This window comes from Cygnus atratus, chromosome 1 (assembly GCF_013377495.2).
Source record: "Cygnus atratus isolate AKBS03 ecotype Queensland, Australia chromosome 1, CAtr_DNAZoo_HiC_assembly, whole genome shotgun sequence".
NCBI classification, from domain to species: Eukaryota; Metazoa; Chordata; class Aves; order Anseriformes; family Anatidae; genus Cygnus; species Cygnus atratus.
Window position 1 is genome coordinate 69,805,797 of NC_066362.1, and position 25,113 is coordinate 69,830,909.

At 39.7% G+C, this 25,113-nt stretch overlaps 1 protein-coding gene across 5 annotated transcripts in view; it reads right to left on the reverse strand.

Annotated features, from left to right (window-relative positions):
- Positions 1–25,113, reverse strand: part of FAR2 (fatty acyl-CoA reductase 2) — a 164,238-nt gene that overhangs the window by 67,013 nt on the left and 72,112 nt on the right. For all 5 annotated transcript variants that reach the window (XM_035550927.2, XM_035550928.2, XM_035550933.2 and 2 more), the window contains one exon: positions 21,280–21,515. In XM_035550927.2, coding sequence (XP_035406820.1) covers positions 21,280–21,468 — 189 coding nt within the window. In that variant the 5' untranslated portion in view covers positions 21,469–21,515. The remainder of the gene's footprint in view (positions 1–21,279; positions 21,516–25,113) is intronic.

The following is a 25,113-nucleotide window of genomic DNA, read 5'->3' on the forward strand; positions in this document are numbered from 1 at the left end:
AATCAACTAAACTTGATGCAGATATTTCAATGTTATGGAAGAAGTAGTGATAGGATAGGAATAGTATAATCAATTAATACTAGTCAATACTGGAAATGCTATAGAAATAAGAAGCTCTCATTTTGCTTAAACCATGCAAAATTTGCATGGTTGATAGTGAAGCGAATATTACAAAGGCTCGTTTGTTTCATGCATTTTGGTTCTCAGTGTGATGTACCTTTTACTTACAAATGTGAGTGCATTTGCAGTGTACATCAGAAGATGGGAACATGTCCATCAACAAATTCCTTTGTAGTTTACTTATGGTTAATATTTTACAGCAAATTAATATTAAATACACTCCTCTCTGATAAGATACCGACCTGAAGGCAACACCTTCTCTTTCAAGGCTCCTAAGGAAATGATAACCTTTGAAATTTGTCAGCTGTCTGATGTAAAAACTGAAAACTGTCTACATCAGGCAGTTTAACAACTGATCTATATCTTTATTACCATAACTTCTCATTGCAGATATATATAACACCTAAGCCACTCCCTGACAAACAAAAGAAAAGTTGTTCTAAGCCCTGAAGTAGAGTGAGCTCAGCATATCAAGTTACTGATGTAGTCCTATTGGAAAGTCTTCTCAATTGGATGAAACTCAAAACACATAGAATTATTCCTGTTAGTCCCCATGGATTGCATAGCTGCTCTACCTGCAGCGCACCTGAGTTGTGTATTTGACCTACTGTTTTGCTACTTTCTTTTCTATGTGGCAATAAATTTTACAAGTGCTAGTCACCCCCTCCTCCCCCCCCAACTGCTAAGACTACTACTATGGCATTCAGATTAAGTGCTAAAGTAACTTAAATGGGGTAGACAGTAGCCCCAGTGTACACATGTCCTTGGGGGGGGGGGGGTGGAGAGAAAAAATTCTTTATCATTCACATGTAGAAATAAAGAAAATCAGAGTAGGAGGGAGGGAGGGACCTTATAAGATCATGCTCTGTCCCTGGTGAGATACCAAATTCTGACACCATTGAATATAGTGTTCATGTTGTGGCTGCAGTTGGAAAATACAAACGTACTTAAGTTGGTTATTTTGTTGAGATTATGATGCTAGCACAGAATTACCCTGTCCTGAAATATCAGTATGCATACTTGTACTGTTTTGTGAAATATATAAACACAGGAAATGACCAGTTGAGGGAGGTAAGATAGCCCATAACCAAAGCAATCAAAATATGAACTAAAATAAAAGAACAAAAAGGAAGGTGAGAAATGAGAAATAAGTTTCTAGCATGGCTGTCCAAGTACTAGGAAGAGGGGCACATAGAAAACTCTTTACCTGAAGGAAGGGGAAAAAGGAGAGCAAATATCTAATCCCAATTAAGAAAAAAAAAAGTGGAACAAAGGGGTATAGAATAAAGAACTTTGCTTCTTAAAGAGAGATGGCCATTAAGGTCAGCTAGCCGGGTCCTCCTGGACATGCGTTTTTGGGTATTAATTTGATTAATATCTATGAGAGTAAGCATGAGATGAGTTAGCACTGCCTTACAGAAAGAACATACCTGACATAGCACTAAAAATACAAATTTTATACTTTTTTCTTTAACAGGAGACTGTTGCTGAACAATTGAGGTATTCCACACTCACTCCCCCCACTGAATATATTGCTTTATTCAAACCTCAAAAGATATCAGTGAAGGTAATGGCTGCCTCTTACTTTGCAAGCTAGGCTATTTAAAACATTATTCAACACTTGCCAGGGCACAGGAGCATAGCCAAAGGAAACAGAAGATCAGTGTCTTAGCAAGGTGGACAGTGCAATGTGTACAGACCAGGGAACAGCACACTGCTCAGCAGCACATTTAGTGCCGTCGCTCTGTTGCCTCATTTCAGACGTGACATATGTCCAGCCATACATGCACAGCACATCAGCTTAGACAACTGCCAAGATATAATTGAGCGCTCTACGTGTGAACATTCTTGTCCAGTAGCTCCAAACACACTGAATAGTCAGGATAACTCTTTGGGAAACACTCTGGGACAGATGCACTCTGACTGGCTATCCCTAAACTAATCAGTAGAAGCTGTGAAAGCTCCCTAGCCATAAGCACTTAATGCAAGCTGCTTTACTTGCATGGTCTGGAGAATGGGAAGTAAGTGAACAAGCAGGTGCAAACCATCACCTGCATGTAATGAATAGCATTTTCTAGTCTAAACCCAAGATACAAGATGTATACTCATTTCTTCTGAGTTTCACAGACTGTATGTAAAACCACAGGCTGCTGGTAGGAAACAGCAGCTCCCCCCCCCCCATTTAAACTGAGACCTCCAAAAGCACCTGTGTTGTTAGTGAGAAAAACAAGCTGCAAAAGCTGGTGAGGAAAGGGAAACAAGAAGCACTGTTGGCTATCACCCAAATGTGTTGATGGCTCAATGTGAACAGAAACACAGAGATAGCAGGCCCCGAACTTCAGCAAATTCACCTTTATTTTTTTTCCCGTCTGCAATGATGCACTGAAATGGCAAAGAATTTACTTACTGTTGACTGCAGTTGCTGGGGTATGTGGGAGGAATGGGTGACTGGCAACACTGATAGCTGAAGGAGACGTGAAAAAGGAACTGAGCAGATGATGGCTGTAATGCTCTACATATCATTACATGGAAAACAGAAGTAGAAATGGGCACAGAATTCGGGTCAGTGTTGACTTGGAAATGTAATGGTGCAGCCAGAATGTTAGAGTGATGTAACCAAAACTTTCCCTGGAAATTTCTGGGGCTAGGGGAAAGTTCTAGGAAAATATGTTTCTGGACCCTAAAGCAGCAAACCCTGCTTGTCAGAAAGAAATGGAAGAAGTAATAGGGGAAGGATATATACTCTTCCAAGCTTCAAAATGAAGGGCTGAAAGGAAAAATTTTGGAAGGCTGACAAAATGATTTAGTGTTTCAATGCACCTTGAAGTTCAAGGCCTCTGCACTGTTAAGAATGGTTACAGTCCTCTCACTCAATGTACTGTGCACATGGAAAAAACTGACAGAAGAATCTAATTACCATGCCCTAAGGCTCAGAGAATTTCCATTGATAAAACTCCTTCAAAATCATAAAGCTGTTACGTTAAAAATTCTGAACTGCAGTAAACTTCATTTATTCTTTATTTCTTTGGTATTCAGGCTACAGTTAGAGTGTCCTGATGCCCTTTTGGACATCACTACCAAAATGTTGACTTTGACCACAGTTTGTATTTCTGCTCATGCTAGAACAGAGACAAGCAGAACCAGTATTCAGAATTTCTAGCAGAAATCAAGCTTTTAAAGGATCAGATACACTGGGTTAAAATATTAGAATGAGAGAACATGCCACAGTATTTTTTGCATGTGTATTTTAAAAAAAGATTTATTTTTCCTCTGAACTTCCATGCTTTGATTGCTTGCACATCCTTTCTTAGTGTAAATCTGTCAAATGTTCTTTATGTTTAAATAACTATTACTTGATGCTTGAAAGAGATGCTAAATCAATATTTTGCCATACATTTATGAAGTGATTAAAACATTATATTAATGCCCCAGAAATTAAAAAAAGTCATTTTGATATTTCATATGGAATGCTAAGGACTAACACTTTAAATCAATGTAAAAATCGGAAATCAAAACCTGGCTGTACTTTCTTTAATAAATAAGAGCATAAGCCCTGCGCAGGGACAATAGGGACAATCCCTTCCTTGAAGATCTTATATGATGACAAAATGGAGCAGATGAATGAAACAAAAAGACGGACACGAAGACAACAGTCTTGTCTCTCAGTCCTTTCAGCAAGTCTATATTTGTTCTACACCTCTTTCTGGATATGCCTAGACATGTTCAACATCCCTGTCAAAATTCTTATCTACAGTACAGATTATCTCTGCAGGCAATTTCTGTTTTCCCACTTTTTGTGACACAGAACACATGTATGGTTCTGTGCCCTTTTTGCCACCACAAAACAAACCAAAACAAACCAAAACAACACAAAACCAAAACCCCCCAAAACAAGAAAACACCCTCAGTTTTTCTACTATCTTGAAAATAATACAAAAGTAAACACAGTTTTCACAGAGGAATATTTGCATATCTCAAAGAAGATATGGTGTGGATCTAAATCTAAGAAAACAAAAACTAAACCTAATCATAAACTAAATCTAAGCCATTCTGACTAAATTGTATGTAGTTGCTTAGGTTAAAATCTCACGTGTCATTATTGTCTCTGTACAATTTCCTTAATGCCATATGGCTTTGAAGGACAGATCATCCCAGCCTTCCCAGAAGTCAAAATGAAAAAGGATGAGATACTTTTTACATATTGTAAAGATGCAAGCCTGGAAATTCTTAATCCTTCTCTCTTTCCCTGGCAAAATACAAATCCCCAAATTGATGTTCTGCTCTCCTAGGATCATGCATACAGAGACTGTGTAACATGGTAGGTAGTCAGGTAAAAATGGTGATAATATTTTACAAGAAGTTAGTAGTTCCACCTCCATGTTCTTAGAAATTTGGTTAATATCCTTTGAATAGAGTACCTAAAAAGCTGAGCTGTACCTTGTGTATGAAGTATTAGAGAGAAAGCAGCTAGCAAGAGAATATTTGAATAAGCAGTCACACAAATGAGCTCTAAAACCACATTCTGGTTGTCCTGGGACTGTGCAATGTGGAAATCTGGTGGGGTAAAAACTTCTACCCCTAGCATATGAGAAGACATCACAACAGTATTCTCTTCATGGGTGTACTCTTCTCCAAGGCTCACACACTTACAACATCTTTTCTAACTTCAGGTGTCTAAAGGCTCAGCATTCAGTCTAAGATGCTTCCCAGATTGGGCTAAACACTTTGGACTAAGTGCAGGTGTACTTAAGCTACTTTAATTTCCTGTCTGAATCACAGTCCAAATTACCACTGAAAGTCCAGCCCCCCTCCCACAGCAGTTTCCTGTCTGCTGGCACCAGCCTTTGAAAGCCACATGAGGAGCTGAAAGCCGCATCAGGAGCTGGACCAGTACAAGGAGGAGTTAGATTTTTAGCCAAAAAGGGTTTTCTTGCTATTGTTGTCAGGTTTGGGGGTTCTTTGCCATCCTCCCCGCTGGTGGTTAGAGAGGGTTGCCTGTGGATTTTCAACCAGACCAACTACTTACCTGATTTGTTATAATATACTCACGCATAAGGGCTAACAGCAGCATATGGAAAGTAGACAGATTATGTGGCACATGGTGAAACCCATGCTTTTTGTTAGAGCCACCAGGAACGTTGTTTGGCTCAGGTCAACCACAAAACTGCACCCTTTAAGTAAATGCCTCTTTTAGAAGCTAAAGCTAGGGAAGATTAACCTTGCTATTAAAGGTCTTTGGGTTAAAGCCATAAATCAGACCTCATGAGACAGGAGTTCCAGTACTTTCTTTGCCACTGATGGGCTCTGGTACTTGGCACTTGCTTCAGTAAAAGACCTAAGCAGGTATTTTATTTAAAACTAATTCACTATAATGGAAACTCACATCAAGTTTTGTATTAGGTCTGCTTTTGACACATAGGGTCTGTAAGCTACACACCTATCTTCTCCCTCATTAAAACAAGGAGAATAATATTCATTTATCTGACAAAGAAGTGGGACAATGCAATTATGATTCAGCCAGTTACTTCAGTAGATGTCCTAAAGTCCTAAGAGTACAAAGTTCTGGTATGTAGCTTTCACATTTATAAATTAAAGCAGGTACATAACCTTTCACTGAATTAGACCTTCAATTACACCAGACTTCCAAGCATGTCTTTGACACCTTCGGTTGGAAGCTGTATGTTAGTATTTTTAACTGCACTACATCTATTTTAATCCTTTTTCTGTCCACTCGCTTCACTATCACCAATTGCAGTACTTCCTTTGACTTAGAACACACTGAAAGGATATGCCTGATGCCCTCAGGAGTGCCTGTCCAACTACAGCTTGTTTAGGGAGTAGCCTCTTGCACACAGAAACTTACACTGCACGTAAACTGCAAGAGAGAAAAAGCAAAGAGATGTATGAAAAGACTAGGGGAAGCTACCAGCCCTCAGGAGGGCAGACAAGCAGAATAGTGTTATTTCTCCATTTCTCCTCTCCAACTTCTTAAGTCAGATGTTATTTATAAAGGCACTGACAGTTGTCAGTAGTCTAGCAGAGAGAATGCGGTATAGCCTGGAGACTTTTTTTTTTTTTTTTTTTTTTAAGTATTAAACAGGGCAGGTCCCAAGACAAACCTACTTATAACTGGATTCCAGGATTCCATGATGATTAATCACTGCTTTTGCAGTCTGACTGGCCAGCCAGAATTATTCCCTCACATCTTGACTGTAACATCCCAATCTGGATATTGGCATACTGTTGGGGACTATGTTGAAAACTTTGCTAATGTCAAGGTTACTCTCCCTTCGTCTACAATTCAGTCATTTTATTACATTACACAATGAGGTTGGTCACCATTCCCAACTGTCACTTTCTCCTTCACACAGTCAAAAATGGGTTCCAAGAAAACTCACCCTGTGATTTTTTTTTTCCATGGACAGAAATGAAACTGCCTGGTTTACAGCTTCCTGAATTGTCCTTCCTGACCCTCCTGTTGATGGGTGCAACACTGTCCCTTCTCCACCCACAAGTGTCCTCTAGAATCTAGAATGTCTAGAGGCTTCTCACATAACTGAAATGCATAGATTTTCATACTCTCTGCCCCTGTAGAAAATATATTTGCTATAAAAAATACTTAAAAAAACAACTAAAAATGCATTATTAAGAGCCAGCTTCCCAGAGGTCACAGTAAGGACCCTAGCTTGCAAACGGTCTACATACAATTGGGAATCAAACATTAAGGAGAAAGTGTGCCTTAAAGCATGGATACAACATACTAAGAGTTCAGATTTCTAAAAGGTTAATTCCTTTACGCAAACAGCCTCTCCAAACAGAAATCTACATGAAAATGTTTTTCCTGCTCCTCTGTTGAAAATTCTCACACCTTGTATTAAAATGCCCTTTCTGATCAGCTCTTGAATTATTTACAGATGGATAATTCATGTGGCTTGTTACTTGGGTGTGGGTTCACATGCAATACCAGAGCAAATGCAGTAGTTGTACAGTTGCATCCTCCTGGTATTGTGAAATGTGACCTTACCACTAGGTGCAGAGGTGGTCACCACAGAAATCGGTATGAGAAAACCTTTTATTACCATGCTGCACCCCTGCTGTATTTTCTCACAGCCTATTTTCTTACTATTTTTTTTCCTTCCCTACTTGGAAGACACTGACTGTTTATCATAAACACTAGATTATATATATGAAATACATATAACTCCCAGTATTATAAACAATTGTAATGCCCAGTAAAGCTCTGCTTGGAGAGCTCAGGCTCCTGTTTTGTTGAGCTCTTTTGTAGCATGAAGGCATGAAAACAGAATATAGGGTTTTGCAGATAGGAAAACAAAATAAGGGACTATGCCCTAAACTAACCTCTGAAACCACTTTGTAAAAATATGATGGCAACAAAAGAATACAACTAGCAGAGTAGACGAGAGATGTGACTAAGTACATGAAAATGCAGACTAAATGTACACACGCAGCTAGCTAGCATCAAGTTGTTTTTTTTTTAAAAACAATATGTAGATATTATTTGTTATTTATATTTCAGCACTGTCCCATCTAGAAATCAGTACACCATGCTCAGCCCCTGCCTTTAAACCTTACATCGTGGTACAATCATACACAGACAAATGAAAGTTACTGGAATCAGTAATTTCTGCTCTCAAATGCACACCTCCAACAAGCTACGGTAGAAAAATGATGACCACAACTGTTTGGTAAATTTTGCTGTTCTAGCGACTGACCCTGTATCTTGCTGTTATCACAGATACAACATGCTATGCATTGCAGGCATACTGAATCACAGAATGGTTGAGGTTGGAAGGGACCTGTACAGATCATCTAGTCCAACTCCCCTACTCAGGCAGGGTCAAACCTCTACCTTTGTCTCAGTCTGGTGTCTTCATCCTTTAGTAATTCCTCTTGGTGCATCCTCTGCCCCTGTGCTCTTGTCCTGTTCTGTATTTTTGTAATCCTGTGCTCTCTTAAGCATTTCAAAGTGTTATCACTGTGGGAGCAGATTAGCACTAGCATCAGTAGGTTTCCCAACTCTGACTTTTTCTTACTACCTCTAATACTAAACAAGTTACTGATTCTCTAGTCTCAATCTTTTGACCCTACCAGTTTATCTTCTGACAAATCTGAACTCTTCCATCACCACTGCCCACCAACTGCCAGCTGGGGGATATTTTAGGAATAAATCATTTATATTTCATAAATCCTATCGTTAAGTAACGAGCCACATATTTGGCAAAACTCACCCAATTCAGTCCGTATCTACACGGAACAAAATTATGTTAATGCTTCAGCAACATCCAGTTCAACATGACCTTCCTGAATTTAGGATAAAATTAACCCAAACTACAGAACAAGAATGACATGCCAGTGAGAGACACACCAAATCCCTCCAAAGAAAACAAATACTGCAAGGCTCATAAAATACTTCTCATCACGATACCCAGACTCTTATTCAGGTACCTGAGTATCACAGCCTCCACCACCACAAATCAGACTTTCTTAGAAGCCACTACCACATTGTTTGCTGCAGATTTCCAGCAGATTTGCTGCTATTTTAGCTTTTTACTGGTTAGGTGAAATAAACTCGCAGGACACAAGAAAAGAATGGAAATCACATAATTCCATCTCAAGAGAAATACAGACACAAGCAGTGACAGCCAAGTAGGGACAGAGAGCATGAAACCCTGCCACATTAATCAAAGTGCTACCTGACATGGCATGGTGGTGCTAGGGGCCGTGATGTAGGAAAACATTCAAACCCAAAAGTAACACTTGGAAGCAGGTGTCTTACCACTAGGATTTTAAAAGTGGAAGTCTATAGTAACTAAACAAATGTGTCTGCTGTTAGGATCAAAATCAGTCTGATAATTTTTTAACAGAGTACATGAGGCACATGTAGACTTTAAAAAAACAATCAAAAACTCACCACCAACTCGATAGAAGAGCAATCCTTTCCCTTTACCAACTCCAGATCAAACACAGGTCTGGTCACAAATGATAGGCTCTGGACAGCTACCTCCACAATCCAGAATGTGGGAGTAACACGTTTTCACAGAGTTAGCAAGGTTCCCTTCCACAAAATCAGACCAGCTTACTCTGAATTTTGGCTGCCACCAATCACTTGCTGTTTGTAATCATGCCTGTCATTCACATTTAAGTACAAACGGAAGAGCTGCTTTGCTGCAGCAGTTTTTCTTTCAAGAAGCCAAATTAATTTACAACAAGCTAACACTAATAATACCCTTCCCCCTCTCCTTCCATTTCCCTTATTAGAAATTAAAAAGTGTAATGCAAGCCCCAGAAAATTACCAAGAAATGATTTTCCCACTTGGGCTCCCTGGCACAATTCAGACATTTTGATTTGCATCTGCAATCATGTGAGTCAGAACTTCACATTTTTTAAATAAATAATTCTCCCTAATACATTTGGCAGTCCTAATGGGTCTGGTAAATGAAATGAAAATAATAGGCTAGATTTTCTAGTCTAAACTGCAGTGGAAGGTGACCTTCAGTCAACTTTTAAGGTCTCTGGTCTTGTAGGGGATCAATTCTGGGTCAGCCTTTTGGTACTTCTTTCAGCTGTCAGTACCTGCACCTTATGATCACCTTCTTAGCAGCCACAGGATTCTGCTGTTCAGGGTTACCCTATGACTGCTTTCACTCTTTCAGTCATAGTGCCAGGGACCGGGAGAAGGGTGATGAACATGCAAGCATGGTGGCTCTGCATGAGCCAGCCACTTTGCTTTGCAGGCAGGAAGCCTGGAAGACCAAATACTCTGGACTGCGCATTTCAAGATGTATCAGTGTCGCAAGCAGGAGCTCTTTCTAAACCTTACTTAGGGTGAATATTCTCAACTTTAAGGACTCCTATCTCCCCAGTGTTTTAACAACCTTATTTGTAGAAAGTATTATCCAGTGACCATATCAGAGAGCTTTGACTGGAAAGGCAAAATAGAACACAAGATTCTGTGCCACTATATCTAGGGTTTCTTCTTAAACTGTAAAATTTTATTCACATTAAGCTTTATTTCTTTTTAAGGCATTCTGGAATAGAATTGATTTTAGTGTCCATAATTCAGTGGGCTGGCAGATAATAAAAAATAGGTATGGAAGCCTAGGGTTAAATTTAAGAAAACAGAAAAGCTTTCTTTGAGAAAATCTGGAAGGAGAAGCCTGGGTCAGAATATAATAAATTGGACATGAAGGATGAAACATGACATTTCTACATTTTGTTGAATGACCAAATAGCAAATTTTGCTCCTTGGGTGCTGATGGTTCATTACTGACCCATTTAAGAAAAAACATAAGCCTTTATTCTTAACTATGATTTGCAGGACAAGATGTTCCCAACAGAGGTTGCCCCAGGTCAGGTGTCCTTATTCAGCCCCAGTTCAATGCAGAACACCCAAGCCTGCATATGAGCTTCAGTACACGAGCAGCTCCATTGGCGTCCAGAACGGTTCTGAAGTGCAACAGCCCAAAACAGAATTGTGCCAATTCGCACATGTTGAGAGCCAAGTCACAGGCTCCAGCAAAATGACAAACATTGTTTAAAAACATGTTAGCTGAAGGCCTAATTGGTGAACGGGTCACTTGGCAAAATTCTGAACACAAAACATGGTGTGCAGCTGCCTAACAGCTCAGCTTTCCTATGTGCCTGAGCAAAACACGAACACTGGAGAAATTTGAAGGTTACAAAGGATGCCTGACAGGACTTCTCTAATGATGTTGCTCCATGACCTTGATGCCAGCACAAGTTACTGGGAAATAGTCCTATTTCTGTTACTGACATAATCGCTCAAGCCTATAAAGTGGAGCTTTTCTCTTCAATGCTTTTTGTGCTTTTCCTGTCCTCTTGAAAACTTCACACCGAACACTTTAAACTCACCTTCACCTGTGCCCCTTTTCTTCCATATCTCTCATGCACACTCTCCCACTTCCTCCACTTTCGCTGCTTAGGACATGCAGCCAACAGTGCTGGTGATATTGAAAGCTTTCTACCGGCAAGGAAAGCAACATCCAAAAATGGATGAATTTCTGGATGGAGAGATCTCTGACTAGCAGAGGAGGGAATTTCTTGGATTACAGAATCTAAATCTTCCCTTTACTCACCTGAAATAAGTCAAACATTGGGATAGGATTTCCATTTTCACCACTTTGTTCCCTTCCAGAAAAATTACACTGAAGGGAAGCCAATTTTGTGCCTGTATGCATTTATCGGGACACCCTGAGAAAAGAGACCCTTCATCCCAGGCCCTGGTACACACACTAAAGAAAAACACATTTAGAAATATTTTCGAATGCCCTGGGTCATGTTCAGACACAACTGTGAGGGCAAAAGAAGTGGATGAGATTACCAATAAAAGTGTTGCATCTTGCTTTTGGTTCCTTCCCAACTCGGACACTGCCTATGTTGCTAACGCTCCAAATGTTCCAAGGCTTTTGGGCTGGAGTCAGGCAATGTTGTTTTCCCAGGTATAGGAGAATGATTAAATGCATTTGCATTCCTGTATCAAGCACTTGTTATGTTTAAATCAAACTCAACTGAAGTTGTAATACTGGCAGTAAAATCAAATACTTTTTTTTTTTTGTCAGAAAGAAGAAAAACATCCAGAACAAAAAGAAAATCCACCACCACTACACGATTTAAAAGACAACTGTAAATTACTTATGTGGGCCTGTCTTCTCTCCAAGGTTTCCTCTGAAATCCACCCTTCACAAGACACTTAACCCTTGGTATTTTTTCATTTAGCTTTGGAAGTTCCACTGATTTCAGGAGCTAGGCCTTGGATGCAAACCAAAAAGCATGTAGGCATAAATGCAAACTCAAGCAATTTTATGAAGATCCTTTAAAGTTGTAATTCAACTGAAATCCTAGTTTGCTAAATTTTTGATGAGATTTGATGATGAAGAGAGTGCTGTGACTCTTTGGCATGGAAAACAAAAGACTCAGACTCAGGGGGACCATACTAATGTGCATAAATGCCTGATGATGAGAGTAAAGAAGAAGGTGGAGCCAAATTCTTCCCCGGGATACCAAGTGACAGGATAAGAGACAATGAACAAAGAATGAAATACATGAAATTCTGCCTGAACATCAGAAAGTTGTTTTTTTTTTTTTTGTTTGTTTGTTTGTTTTTTTTTACTGTGCTGGTGACTGAACACTGGCACAGCTCTCCAAGAGAGGGGGGTGGACAATCCAACCTTAGAGATAATCAAAATTCAACCGGACATGGTCCTCGCAAAGTAGCTCTATCTGACCTGTTCTGAGAGCAGGGGGGTTGGACTGGACAGTTTCCAGAGGTCCCTGGCAACCTTGGTGATTTTCTGTGCACCTTTTCACAGAATCTGAAAGGAGTGTGAAAACAAGTTAGGAAGGAAAAAGTTTTGCATTTTCATGTTCATAAAAAACTAGCTGAAACTGCAGCAAATAGACTTATTTTTAAAATAATATCTCTGTAGTGTTCTTTGTCAGATTCCCTATTAATTAAAATAGGAAATGAAGTTTTCTGGGAATGGCTACTGTATTGTGACTGTATTAGAGACTGATCTTAATTAGAAGACAAGAAAGAGACTTCATTTTCCTCTCAAACTGGAGAACAGTACCTCTTTCAAACTCTTTATATTAGTGACTGGGAGGAAGAGAGAATTACTCAGACCACATGAATGTCTTCATGATGTCATTACAGGTGGAGAGCAAAGGGAATGGAAAAGTTAACTGGCTAAAGGAAAAGGTAATAGCTTAGAGCTCGTTCTGCAAAATAACATATTATATCTGAATAACTTTCAAGAACTGCAGAGAAGAGAACTACTGTAGAGAAGAGAACTAGATGGGTGGTACTCATATGTAATCTCTTCTGTTCAGCAACACAATTAAGACCAAGGGGTAAAGAATAACTTCTGTTTAGTTTAGTAGATATTCATCAACAACTTAATTTGCTTCTTCAATAAATGACCACAAAAATTTAAAAGTAACATTTAAGTGGAAGACAAAAGCCTTCTTTCTGGAATACTTCTTGAAAAGAAGTTCTTCAAGCTTCTTGAAAACTCCTCTCCCATACTCCTAAAAGCTCAGTGAAGATGAATGTATTTGGCATAAACAGAAATAAGCACGAAAACATTGTCTGGTCTTCTTGAGATAAGAGAACTGATGAATTCAACAGAGCTATATGACAGGCATAAGGGTTCCAGTTTTAAATCAGGTATAACCCTTTTTGTAATCCAGAAATTGTGATATTGATTCACTCCGACGGGCTCTCTGGTTATCTTAAGCTACTTCTCCCATCACCCTAAACTACTGCTCTCCTTTCTACTTATGACCAGACTTTTCACCAAAGATTTTTAGTGCAAAGACCTGTGTTTGCATACCTATAGATCTTGAATGTCAAAATAAGGTAAATAAAACATATTACATTGATTTTGGAAAAGGACGATGATTCCTCTTCTCCCTCATCCCTATCAACATCTTTTCCTGTTCTTTTTTCCTTTTCTGTTACTTTTTTTTCCCCACTTCTAACTCCTCAACCCCATTCTCTTCCAGATCCTTACGCTTTCACTAACAGTAAAGCCCCACTCTTCACAATTTTTCTGATGCTTTTTTACAATTTTTTCCCCAAGTATTATTTTCTGATAGCCTCTGAAGACCTGCTCTCTTCTCTTTTTTCCACTTCCTGTTTTTTCTTCAGCATCTCTAAGGTTTCAATTCTATTGCAGCCTTTTAAATTTTGCATCTGTACTGCGTTTTCCTCACTCTTAATATTTCCACTGCTGTCACCATTATGTCATAAACTTCTCTTCATTCTTTTGATCATGACCCATTTCTCTCTCTCCTGTCTTTGAACTTAGCTTGCATCTCTTCTTTTGGATGTCTTGACATTCACTGTAACTTCTCATAACCAAAATGTAAGTCCTTTCTTTAGCAATAGCACCAATTCATTATTTAACTGCTTCCTCTCTCTGTCCCTGAACATTTAATTTGCATCACAATCCTGTCACCTGTATTTTCTCTCCAGCTTTATTTAAAAAAACAGGTATAGATACCTCACCAGATTTTTTTTTTCTATACCTGTTTTTGTATGTTAAAAAAAGAGAATGGACATGACAAAACGTTTTCAAATATGTAAGCTGACCAGTGTTTTCAGAGTGATTGTTGATACTGAAGGACTCAATTTTCAAGATTTTTAAGTTAAAGTATCCCAAAGGGAATCAGTCTACAAAAGGGCACCAAGATGAGTCAGACTCACCAGAAACATTCAAAGTTTTTAGCAAAGAAATACATTATATACAGAAAATTAGTTATTAGTTACAATACTGTCACTAATCACTCGCAGAGTTTTGTTCTAAATCTGTAACTTTGAATGCATCTGATCAACTTACATTGATGGAGAAATTGTAAATTATTGTGCAGCATCCATGTGTACTAGGAAAGTATAGGAACTTTACTTGCTACTAGGAAGTAGCAAACTGCACTGTGACTATGGAAGTGTAAGATAAACCTATTTTCTCTGGGAATTTCCTCAGTCTCACACACACATTCATTCTTCCTCAGCTGATCACAGCTTGAATTTACCTGACTGATGCAATGGACAACAATTTCAAACATCACATTTCTTTCCCTTTTTCTCTTTTCATGGTTTCTCCTCTGATGTCTGAGCATGCATTAACAATAACAATATCTTTTCATTTCCACCTAGCTGTTCTTCCAGCACTTCCACAGAACACAAACTGTGCTGACAGCCTTGCAAATGCAACAGAGAAAGGAGCTGTAGGAAGCCAGGTTCTGCTGAAGCTAATTGATAGTAAGATGGGCCTTTATGCTTCTCAGTTACCCTCCTGGTACACATGGCTTTGCAACACAGAACAGATGAAACAGCAGGTAGGTTTGCCAGACCTCTCAACTTAGCTGAAAGCTGATGGGTGAGATTCCACATCCTGAGTCACAATATGGGTTGAATGTGCATCAGGTGAGGAGGAGCTGTCACCATACAAGGCTGCAGCTTGGCACTCACTTTATCACAGTAACCAGAAAAGTCAATGCTACTGCACCTGGCTCATTCCAGATGCCCAGGGTCATGCAGAGCCTGGAGCCAAGGAGCAGCAGAAGCAGCAGGGCTGCAAATATCCAACAGCAGAAAGTGACACTGCGGTCATGCCAGTGAGCTGCATTTGTTGTTGTTGTTGTTGAGTGTGAAAGGTTATCTTGCTGGAAGCACCAGCTGTCTTGTCCTTTTCTTGTGCTGCATGAAGCAGGCTATTAGCTGATTACATGCAAAGAGCTGATTATATACAAAGAAAAACCTCACCAACCTTCTTCAAACACAAACTGGAAAAATGAGAAAAGAGAGAATGAGAAGAGAGAAAATGAGAAAAAGAAATGAAATAGAACAAGGCAGCAGATGGTGTTAGCTTAGGAAAGAGGCACAGAATGATTCAAGATCCTGGCCTGCATTCATGTCTGTTATGTTAGCATCCCTAAGATTTAGCTCCTCTCTACCATACGTTCTACAAGTCATGGAGTCAGCAAAATAAATAAATAAAAACAATTTTTTGTTAAAGTCCCCTTAGCATACAAATATCAAAATTATGTCTGATAATCTACTGACCAAAATGAAGCAAAGCTAAATAATAAAACAGAAAACATCTTCACCTCTGTTGCACACATTCGCAGTTTCCATACTTCTTATTGAGTGAGTGGAATCCTGCTCCATCAACCAAAAATCTAATTACTCTCTTCCAGGTACTGACGCATACCCTATTGCAGTGGCCACAGCAGATCTAGGGGACACTATTCCAGAGGGAGTGCCACTGCACCGGTTTGACATGGAGAACCTCAACAGCTTATGGTGATGATCAAGATGCATGAGCCCGGGAGTGAAAGTAGGGACACTCAAGGGAAGTGGAAGAAGAGACATCTGGCATGATTTGGCTTAATTTATAGGACCGGAGTTCTACTGTGTATTTGCTGATAAATATAACATACTTGATCAGGAAGAATGAAAAGGTGTCTGATAATACTGGACTTGTGTTCAGTTTTCAGACTTGGATCTTATCATAACACGGGCTTCCAAACAAATCTTTGTAAGAAAGAGGCACAGGAGAGAAACTCTAATATCCACTGCAACTGTTGGCAGTGCAAGGGTAAACTGTAGTTAGACAGTACTAAAAAGCAGTAGCATTTTATAGTATTTCCGGATATATCCTGCAATATCTGCTCCCCATTTTCAACAGCTTCCGAGCCCCTCCTTCTTCCCTTTGAACTATCGGGGATGTTAGCAAGAGTCTTTTCCACTCCCTGCTTTAACTGACCTTTCCAATCAGGAGCTCTGGATGAAGAGACCTGAGAAACAGCCCAGCAACTGCAAGTGACATAAGTCTGATGCATGCAGGGCATGCTCTGCTCTCCCTTGCTGAAAGCTACAAGTGATTCAGCATTAGCTCAGTAATTGCTCTCCAGGGAATTTGAGACATCCCAGTTCCATGCATTCCTGCCTATTTCAGCATGAGGAATCAGAGACAAAGAACACTCAAACATTGCCCCACCTCTGATAAATATACACCTCCCATCAGCTAATGAATAAGACATCTGTCAAGCTTTGCCTTGTGATCCTCATCTATGGACACAATTAAGGAGAAGCCAGCAGCAAAATATAGTATTTTTTTTTGTGTGTGTTTAATAGCTGCTGCCTGTGCCATGAAGACACGGCATTTCATTAAGCACAGGGTAATAGCCTGATTCCCTTGGAGACTTACTGCTGGAAAACAGAACATCTCCATTCATAAAAAGGCAAGGTCACCATGCACCACACATTCCTCAACACACACATTCATTTTGGAATTAATGCTGAGATAATTAAGGATCTGCTCATTATACATTTCATATTAATGCAATAACAACTTCATGTAGAACTAATTTTACAAGATCTGACAAAAATGGCATTATGTTACATTTTGATGCCATCTGTTCATCTACTCCAGAATACATTGCAAAAAAAAAATCTGATTTCTAATCATTTTAATATATAATTTTACTCTTCGTGTTTGATTTAGAATTTGAAAAATTCCGGACAAGAAACATTTTAAAAGAACACACTAAGGTATTTGGTTCCTTCACATTGCATCACACTTTCATTACTTATGATTGTTTTTTTAATCAGCAGGAGTTATCTTCCACCATATGCACATGTACATACTATGAAAAAGACAGTTTCACAAGTGTAATGCCTCAAAGTTTAAACCCCTATATACAAAATACATATCATTTTTTTCACAGATTGTGCTAAGAGATATATGAAGAGAAATAAAAAATGATAGGCAATTTCTTTCAAAAATACTGTTAAGTACTACCAGAAATCAAGAGTCCCCAGAGGACATTACCTGAAGAACCTTGGCATTAGGCAGTACAACTAATTTGTAACAATCTAATTCTCTACTTTCATCTTATTTCGTCCTAAATAATATTTTTATCTGCTTGTCCAGAATATTTGGAAGCTGGCAACCTGTTTTTCTCCAGTTTTTCTTTCCTGAAAAACTTATTTTCTGGATGTAAAAATGAGAAATTCCAGAGGATAATACTGGGTCAAGGCATAACATAGAAGAAGAGTTAATTTTTAAAGTGAATGTGTGATTGGTCAGTAAAGAAGATTACACATAAAAGTAGAAAAAGTATTTTCTCCTAAGAACATATACAAGTAACGTATTACATTAAATCCAACATAATGTGGGGCAAAAGAATAATGATGCAGTAGAGATTAGAAATTATACATACACATATAAGGAAGGGAAGGATCTTAATTCTAAATTTTCTGTGCATACTCAAATACATGCATTCTTCATCAGTGATTATGATCAAGAACGTCAAATGCAAATGTTGCATACAGACTTGGAATAAGCTTTCTTGCATTTTTATTTGATATGTAGCTCAGAGCTTTTCTGAACTGGAGAATGCAAACCAAAACTGTAAATGGCAAGTGTACTCTCTAGACTGCGAATAACTCATTGTGTGGTTTAAAGACATACAGCTGACTTAACTGGAAACAATCCGCAAAAATGTTAAGATAATGCTTCTTGCACTCTTCACCTACCAAGAATGAATTTCTGGAATTAACAATATAATCTCTAGAAAAGAAAAAAACAAAGGCTGTCAACATTTTCATATGGAAACTGTCTTTGACAAGTCAGGTTTCTGCCTTGGAGAAGCATTCTTCCTGTAAATCCTGGTTTCTACAAAGCCTGTAGCTGGGATTAGCACCAAAAGCAGTTCTTACAGGTGGAGTCAAGAGGACTTGCAGAACTGGGAGGCCAGCCATAGTGCTTTGCAGCCTTCCTCCTGTCACGATGGATCTTTCTGGAACCATTTCCTGATTGGTCCCTTCTGGACAAGACCACTGAGGGAAAATATACTGCACAAATATGCAGTAGACTTCACCTCAGGCCTGACTAAATGAGGTCCTTAGAAGCAGTGTGACCCTTACTGCAAGAGACTGTTGAGATGGTTTAATTGTTCAGTTCAAAATGGACCTAACCTTTGTTGTTGTTATTATTATTAGTTTTAAATGAACATTTTAAAGCGTCTGAGCCTATTTCTTTTCTTAGCCTGTCATTTTGGTAAGTGCCATCCGTGTGTACATGTATACATTTCTGCATACTTTCCCCAAGGAGGACTGTTGTACTTTCCTATCCCATGGGTGAAGGAAAACTATTCTTGAGGTTATTCCATAGTGTTCTGAGCCTCACCACTGTTCCTTGGACCACAGCATAGCACACCTGACCAGTTCACAACAGGAGTTTTCAAGTTTTTTGTTGTGTGAGATATGCCTGATGGAAACATAGACCCTGTAAACTGAACCAGTCTGCTAAACAGAATTTGCTGTTCCTTGAACTTACAATATCATATTCACATCCTGCTGATTAGCTGAGGTCTATTTATACATTAACTATGTATAACAGTGCCTCAGCACTGGGGAGCTCACTTCTATATCAGTAACAGAAAATGCAATTACACTAATCAAAGTAAAGACGCTCTCTTCTTTTAGAAACTATTCAGGACCTAATCCTTATCAAGAATCTTTCTTGGTTTTGGACAAAGCCCTCATGTAACATGCTATATCTACAAAAGACATAATATCTAGGTACATAGAAGAAATGTAGAAGAAATGTAGAACCTCAACAGTTTGGCCCTCTCAGTCTTTCTTGAATGGAAGACAGCTGTGTTCTCACAAGAGCCAGTTGTTATCTTATTGCTTTATTTTTAAAAGAATAGCATCAAAGATACATCCTCCTCCTCCTCAGGGGTCCTGGATGAGTTGTGATCATACCCATTGAGGTTTTTTTTTTTTCTTTTGAAGGTTTAGACACTTTCCTCTTCCTTTTACTTATTTGAAAATCACTGAAGCAGTCTGACAAAGGTTCAAGGAGAGGTTATCAAGTCCTGTTTGCTGTTGGCATGCCTAAAACTGCTGACATATGCTAGGAAAAAAAGGGTACATCTAGTACAGCTGCATCAATAAAACAGCTACTAGGGAACCTCACCTAGAGCTAACAACAACACTAAGATGTACTGACAAGCTGAAGAAAAAAAACAGTAATAGTTATATAGAAAATGCAAACAAAGCTTGTAGAGGTCCTGGAAAATAGCTTGTTTCCTGCTCATTTTCTTAGTTATTTAAAAGAAAGAAAACCACCACCACAACAAAACAAAAAAAATCAAAATGCAAAAAGCCATGTAAGCATGACATATTTGGGACTTTGTTGTTTGATGATGAAAACCATTATCCACAGTTGTCAGTGATGAAAGCTGAAAATGTTCATTGAAAGGAAAAGTAATGAAAAACTCTGCACTTGACAGATTTGCAAAAAAGCAACCAGCATGATGGTTTCCTTTTATAGTACTTATGAAAGTTCTCTTAAACAGGAAAATAATCTATCCTCTACTGAAAACACAAAAAAAATCAAATTGTTGTTGGGCATATTAAAGATTTTTCTAGTTCGTTGTTTGGATGCCTAAACACAATAGAGAAAAAAAGCCTTCTCCCAGCTCTACTTGTTTTTTATTATCTATAATTATTATCTATAAGACTTGTTTTGCCTCCAACTCCAGTAGGAGTGTTTTTCCACTCAAGCCCTACTCAGAATTTTAAACCAATGCTCTAAAGATATGTTGACATGTCTTGGATTAATTTCAAGTGATTTCTTGCCTCCTAGGGTCAGATCTGTCCCATCCTCTCATTCCACGTTGTCTGTGTACAAATTCACACTAGTGGGAAGCATTAGCTTGAACTCTGCCACTTATCACAGCTGGAGGAGTCTGAGCAAGCTCATGACCTTACCACTGGCTTAAGCTCCTGAGGACCTGGAGTCCCCTCTAGATAACTAGTCTACCAATGTCTCCTTACACATTTCTACATTCAACACAACAGAGGCTTTTGACATCCTTCTAACACTAGAGATGTGGTTCTCACTGGGGTGGCAAGCCACAGGGGTGGAAGTCATAAAGGTCTGTTCTTCAGTTCACAAGGCAGACTTAACTTATGCTTTCTGCAGCAGAAGACCAAAAGTTTGAAAAACTTCCCCCTACTCCCCCAAATGTGACAGTATTTTGTCATTTCCAAAGTGAGGTGAAACTATAGCTGACTTTTGAAGATAGCAGATGCCCTACTGTACTGCAGCAAAGCACAGACATTATATGTTGCCCCTAGGTCTCATCTTCTGAAGCAAGTTTAACACCCTAAGTGCAAGGAGAAGGGTGTAATAGGCTCACTCTGTTTCAATATTTGAATATTATCATTCAAACATAAGTTTTGAAAGTGAGGAAGGAAAAGAGCTAGTTCATGAAAGCAAAATGCCACTTTTCTTGCCAAAAAGGACACTTCCTAACATGGCATGCTTTTGGAAAAATAAATTCTCAGACAGCAATGCAGAAAAAGGAAGAAAAAAGTTATATCACTACAATGTAAAATCCTGCATCACCCACCTAAATGAGACAGATTCAGGTTCATTCATGCATACTTTTCTTTTTATAGATAAAACAAAAGTATACAAAGATTACAGTAGAAGATGGTATTTTGTTCTTATGAATTGAGTAAAACAGAAGTCCTATGCTTTACCCACTTTAAATGGATTTCAGACTAGATTCTAGAATAAAATATAGAAACTTACCTTGCATTTCAACATGTTGGCCACTCTCTCTTGCATTGATTGTCCAGCCTTTGGCCTTACAAGAATATAAACTGCTTTTACTTCAGGGCTGGAGCGCAGAAGCTTTTCCACCAGCACTTTGCCCATGAAACCTGTAGCTCCTGTGATAAGTACGGTCTTTCCATTGTAATAAGCGGAGACCGAAGACATGGTGCTTTTTTTTTTTTGTCCTTCCTTTAACTGCCTGCAGGAGGTACCTGAGAAAATACAAAAAGCAGGCTTTTGAGATAAGACAGATCAGTTATTAGGGAACTGTAGTCAGAGATAAGTTTTCCCAGTCTTTCCCAGTTTTTTTCCGAGCCTTTGTTATGAAGAGAAACACATTTATCTCATTCAATGTTAAGTGGTGGCCATGAAGATATGCAATTATCCCTATGAGACAAAGTAGGAATCTCCTCACAAACACTGCAGGCTCAAATGCTGCCATTTTCCAGTGGAATTCCACTGTGCCAATGTACTGAGTTTACATGGCAAGGTTTTGGCAGCATGGGGGCTGCAGGGGTGGCCTCTGAGAAGAGTCTAGAAGCTGCTTCAAGTTAGATCAGAGCCAGTTCCACACAGCTCTAAAGGGATCCAACTGCTGGCCAGAGCTGAGCCAATAAGTGACATTGGTTGAGACTCTGATAGCAGATTTAAGAAAGGGAAAAAAAACAAAACAAAACAAAACACGAACACACTGCTGGGCAACAGCAGCTGGGAGAGAGGAGTAAGAACCAGCCCTAGTGGACCCTAACGTCAGTGCAGAAGGAGGGCAGGAGGCACTCCAGGCACGCAGCAGCAGCAGCTCCCCTGCAGCCGGTGGAGAGGCCCCCCTGGTGGAGCAGGCTTTCCCCCTGCAGCCCATGGGTCCCACATGGAGCAGATCTCCACGCTGCAGCCCGTGGAGGAGACCACGGTGGAGCAGGTGGATGTGGCCTGGAGGAGGCTGCGGCCCACGGAAAGCCCCCGCAGGAGCAGGCCCCAGGCCAGAGCTGCAGCCCATGGAGAGGAGACCACGCAGGAGCAGGGGGTCTGGGGGGAGCTGCTGCCCATGGGGGACCCGTGCTGGAGCCGTTTGCTCCTGGGGGATGGACCCCGTAGTACAGACCCTGTATCTGGAGCAGTTCTTGAAGAGCTGCTGCCTGTGGGAAGCCCACGCAGAACCAGTTCGGGAAGGATGACATCCCATGGGAGGGACCCCACATGGAGCAGGGGAAGAGAGTGACCGTGAAGGAGCAGCGGAGACGAAGTTTTAGGGACTGACCGCAGCCCCCACTCCCCATTCTCCTGCATCAGTTGGGGGGGGGGGCAGGGAAGGACATACTTGTTATTAACACGTAATAAATATTACTTGTTAATAATAGGTAACAAATTACATCAGTCTCCCTATGCTGTGTCTGTTTTGCCCATTATGATAATTGTTGAGTGATCTCCTTGTCCTTTTCATCGTATTTCCTCTATTTTCCTTTAGAGGAGAGGGAGTGAGAGTGGTTGTGGTGGAGTTAAGCCGCCCAGCTGAGTAAAGCCACCACAGCCAAGCAGTCGCATTTCTTGTCAGCTATCACTTTGCAATGTGCTCAGTCTTTTCCTATTGACATTGCTTGGAATGAATTCATGGAGAACACTCTTTTTCATGGAAGATACAGTACAATGACATTGCTCTGCAAGACTGCAGTCTTGGACATAGGTCATCACCTGTTTTGTTGTGTGTTAAGACCAAAACTCATTCCACTAAACTGTAAGGAACATAGATGTCATGTTTTCTCAACAATCCACGAACAGTTTAGGTTGTTTGAAATGCTTGCTGGAGAGCCTTGACCCCTTCCACTGACTATACAAGGGGGCTGACATGACTAGGCTCCCACATGAAGTGTCCCAGTTAAGTATTTTTTAGTTAGATACAATGGTCTCAGGCCTGCATGTCCCCAGCTATCCTGATTCAAACAAGGCTGAAATCTGAAGCGAATCCTGCTAGAATAGCCACTCTCTTTAATAGGCTAACTCATGAAACCCCCACCTATCTTTGAAGTGCTGCAGAATTCACAGCATGCTCAAAACACTTCCATTGCAAGGGAAAGGGTCACATAAAATAGAAAAATGCTTTGAAACAAACCTACTAAATTCAAAACAGAAACAAGAAGAGCAGTCACTCGAGTGCTCAAGAACCATGACAGCCAGCAATATGCCCTTGTGGTCAAGAAGGCCAACGGTATTCTGGGTTGCATTGGGAAGAGCGTTGCCAGCAGTGTGAGGGAGGTGATCTTCTCCCTCTTCTCAGCCCTGTTGAGACCCCACCTGGAGTACCATATACAGTTCTGGGCTTGCCAGTACAAGAGAGATGTGGAGTGACTAGAAAGGTCCATTTCAACCTCAACCACCCTCTGACAATTTCCAGGTCTCCCCTTCTGCAGAAGCTTCAGAGACAGCATTGTCCATTTCAAGTTTCTCAACATGAGTCAACTGTACACTAATTCCTCAGCTCCAAAAGCACAAATACATAGAATCTGCAATGTAGCATTTGTTGCACTTTTGCAGTCTGCTAAGATTCCCTTTTCTCACCCACTGTTCTGCATTTCTGAGACCTAGTAAGCCATTCAGATACAGTTAAGTAACTGAACTTATAGCACAAACTGCAAGTCTTCACGCAGAAACACCTTACATGATGTATGGACCAACACAGTTGAACAAGAGCAAAGAGTTTAAAGCACTTTAAGAACTTTGACAACGTGACGGTAGGTTAAATTCCCTTCATCACATGGGATTGTGAGAGAAATATGTCTTGTCCACTGGCCCACACCTTCTGACATGTTCCTAAGGAATGAGTGAGGTATCTCACCCCAGAAAATTCACCACTATTTATGTGAATCAAGAAAGACACCACAGATCATCCTTACAAGGTATACATTGTTCACTGCAACAACTCAGGAACGCCTTTAGCTGGATTGTTTTCCCAATGACATAAGCACTCTCAACAAAAAACAATCCACAGTCTGTGTTAGTGTGCTGTCATTATCCACATCTACACTTGGTGCATCTACCCATATCTGACTTCTCATTCTGCCAGTTTTCACAGTAACTGTATTGCTACATGTAAACACTAAAAACATATTTCTAATAGGCTATAGTAGAGACCTAGCATCTAATGAAAACACCAAAATTTCTATTGAAAGAAATCTGTAACAAATCATCAGGTGTACCCTCCAATTTAGAAAGTGGGTCAAGAAGAAAAACTTCTGAAGGACAGTATTTCACATATTATTAGCTGTGGGTATTCTGGCTCAGTGAATTCAGATATTAGCCTACTTTCAGATATGGCCTAGATCACAGCTTAAATGAATGTAACAGGCTTGTAGAGGCCTATTAAAAACCTGTTTCTATCAAAGACCTGGCCACTTGGGAAGTTGGGAAGAAGGATAAACAGGTTAAACTATTAGATAATTTATTTATTTATAATAAATAGTCATCTCATGCAGGTTGGGAAAGACTGAGTGATATCGGAAGACAAATTTGAAAAACCTGAAAGCATGTGGAAGGGTATGCAAATCCAAAAGTACGTGCTAGTTCAGGCAGATAAAGATGGAGGTGACAAAACACTTAAGAGTATGACACGTCCTGCAAAGTAAACAAATTAAGGAGAAAAGTCCTTAATCACTACAGGCCATAAAAATTCTACTGAGTATAAGGAAACAAAATGAGGAAACGTAAGACCATTGTCAGTCAGAGGATATTTGCTTTGAACTCACTTTCTGAAGATAAGATTTAACCTAACCTCAACCTAATATTCTGCTAGAAAAGAAGGCACATTTTTGAAGTAAT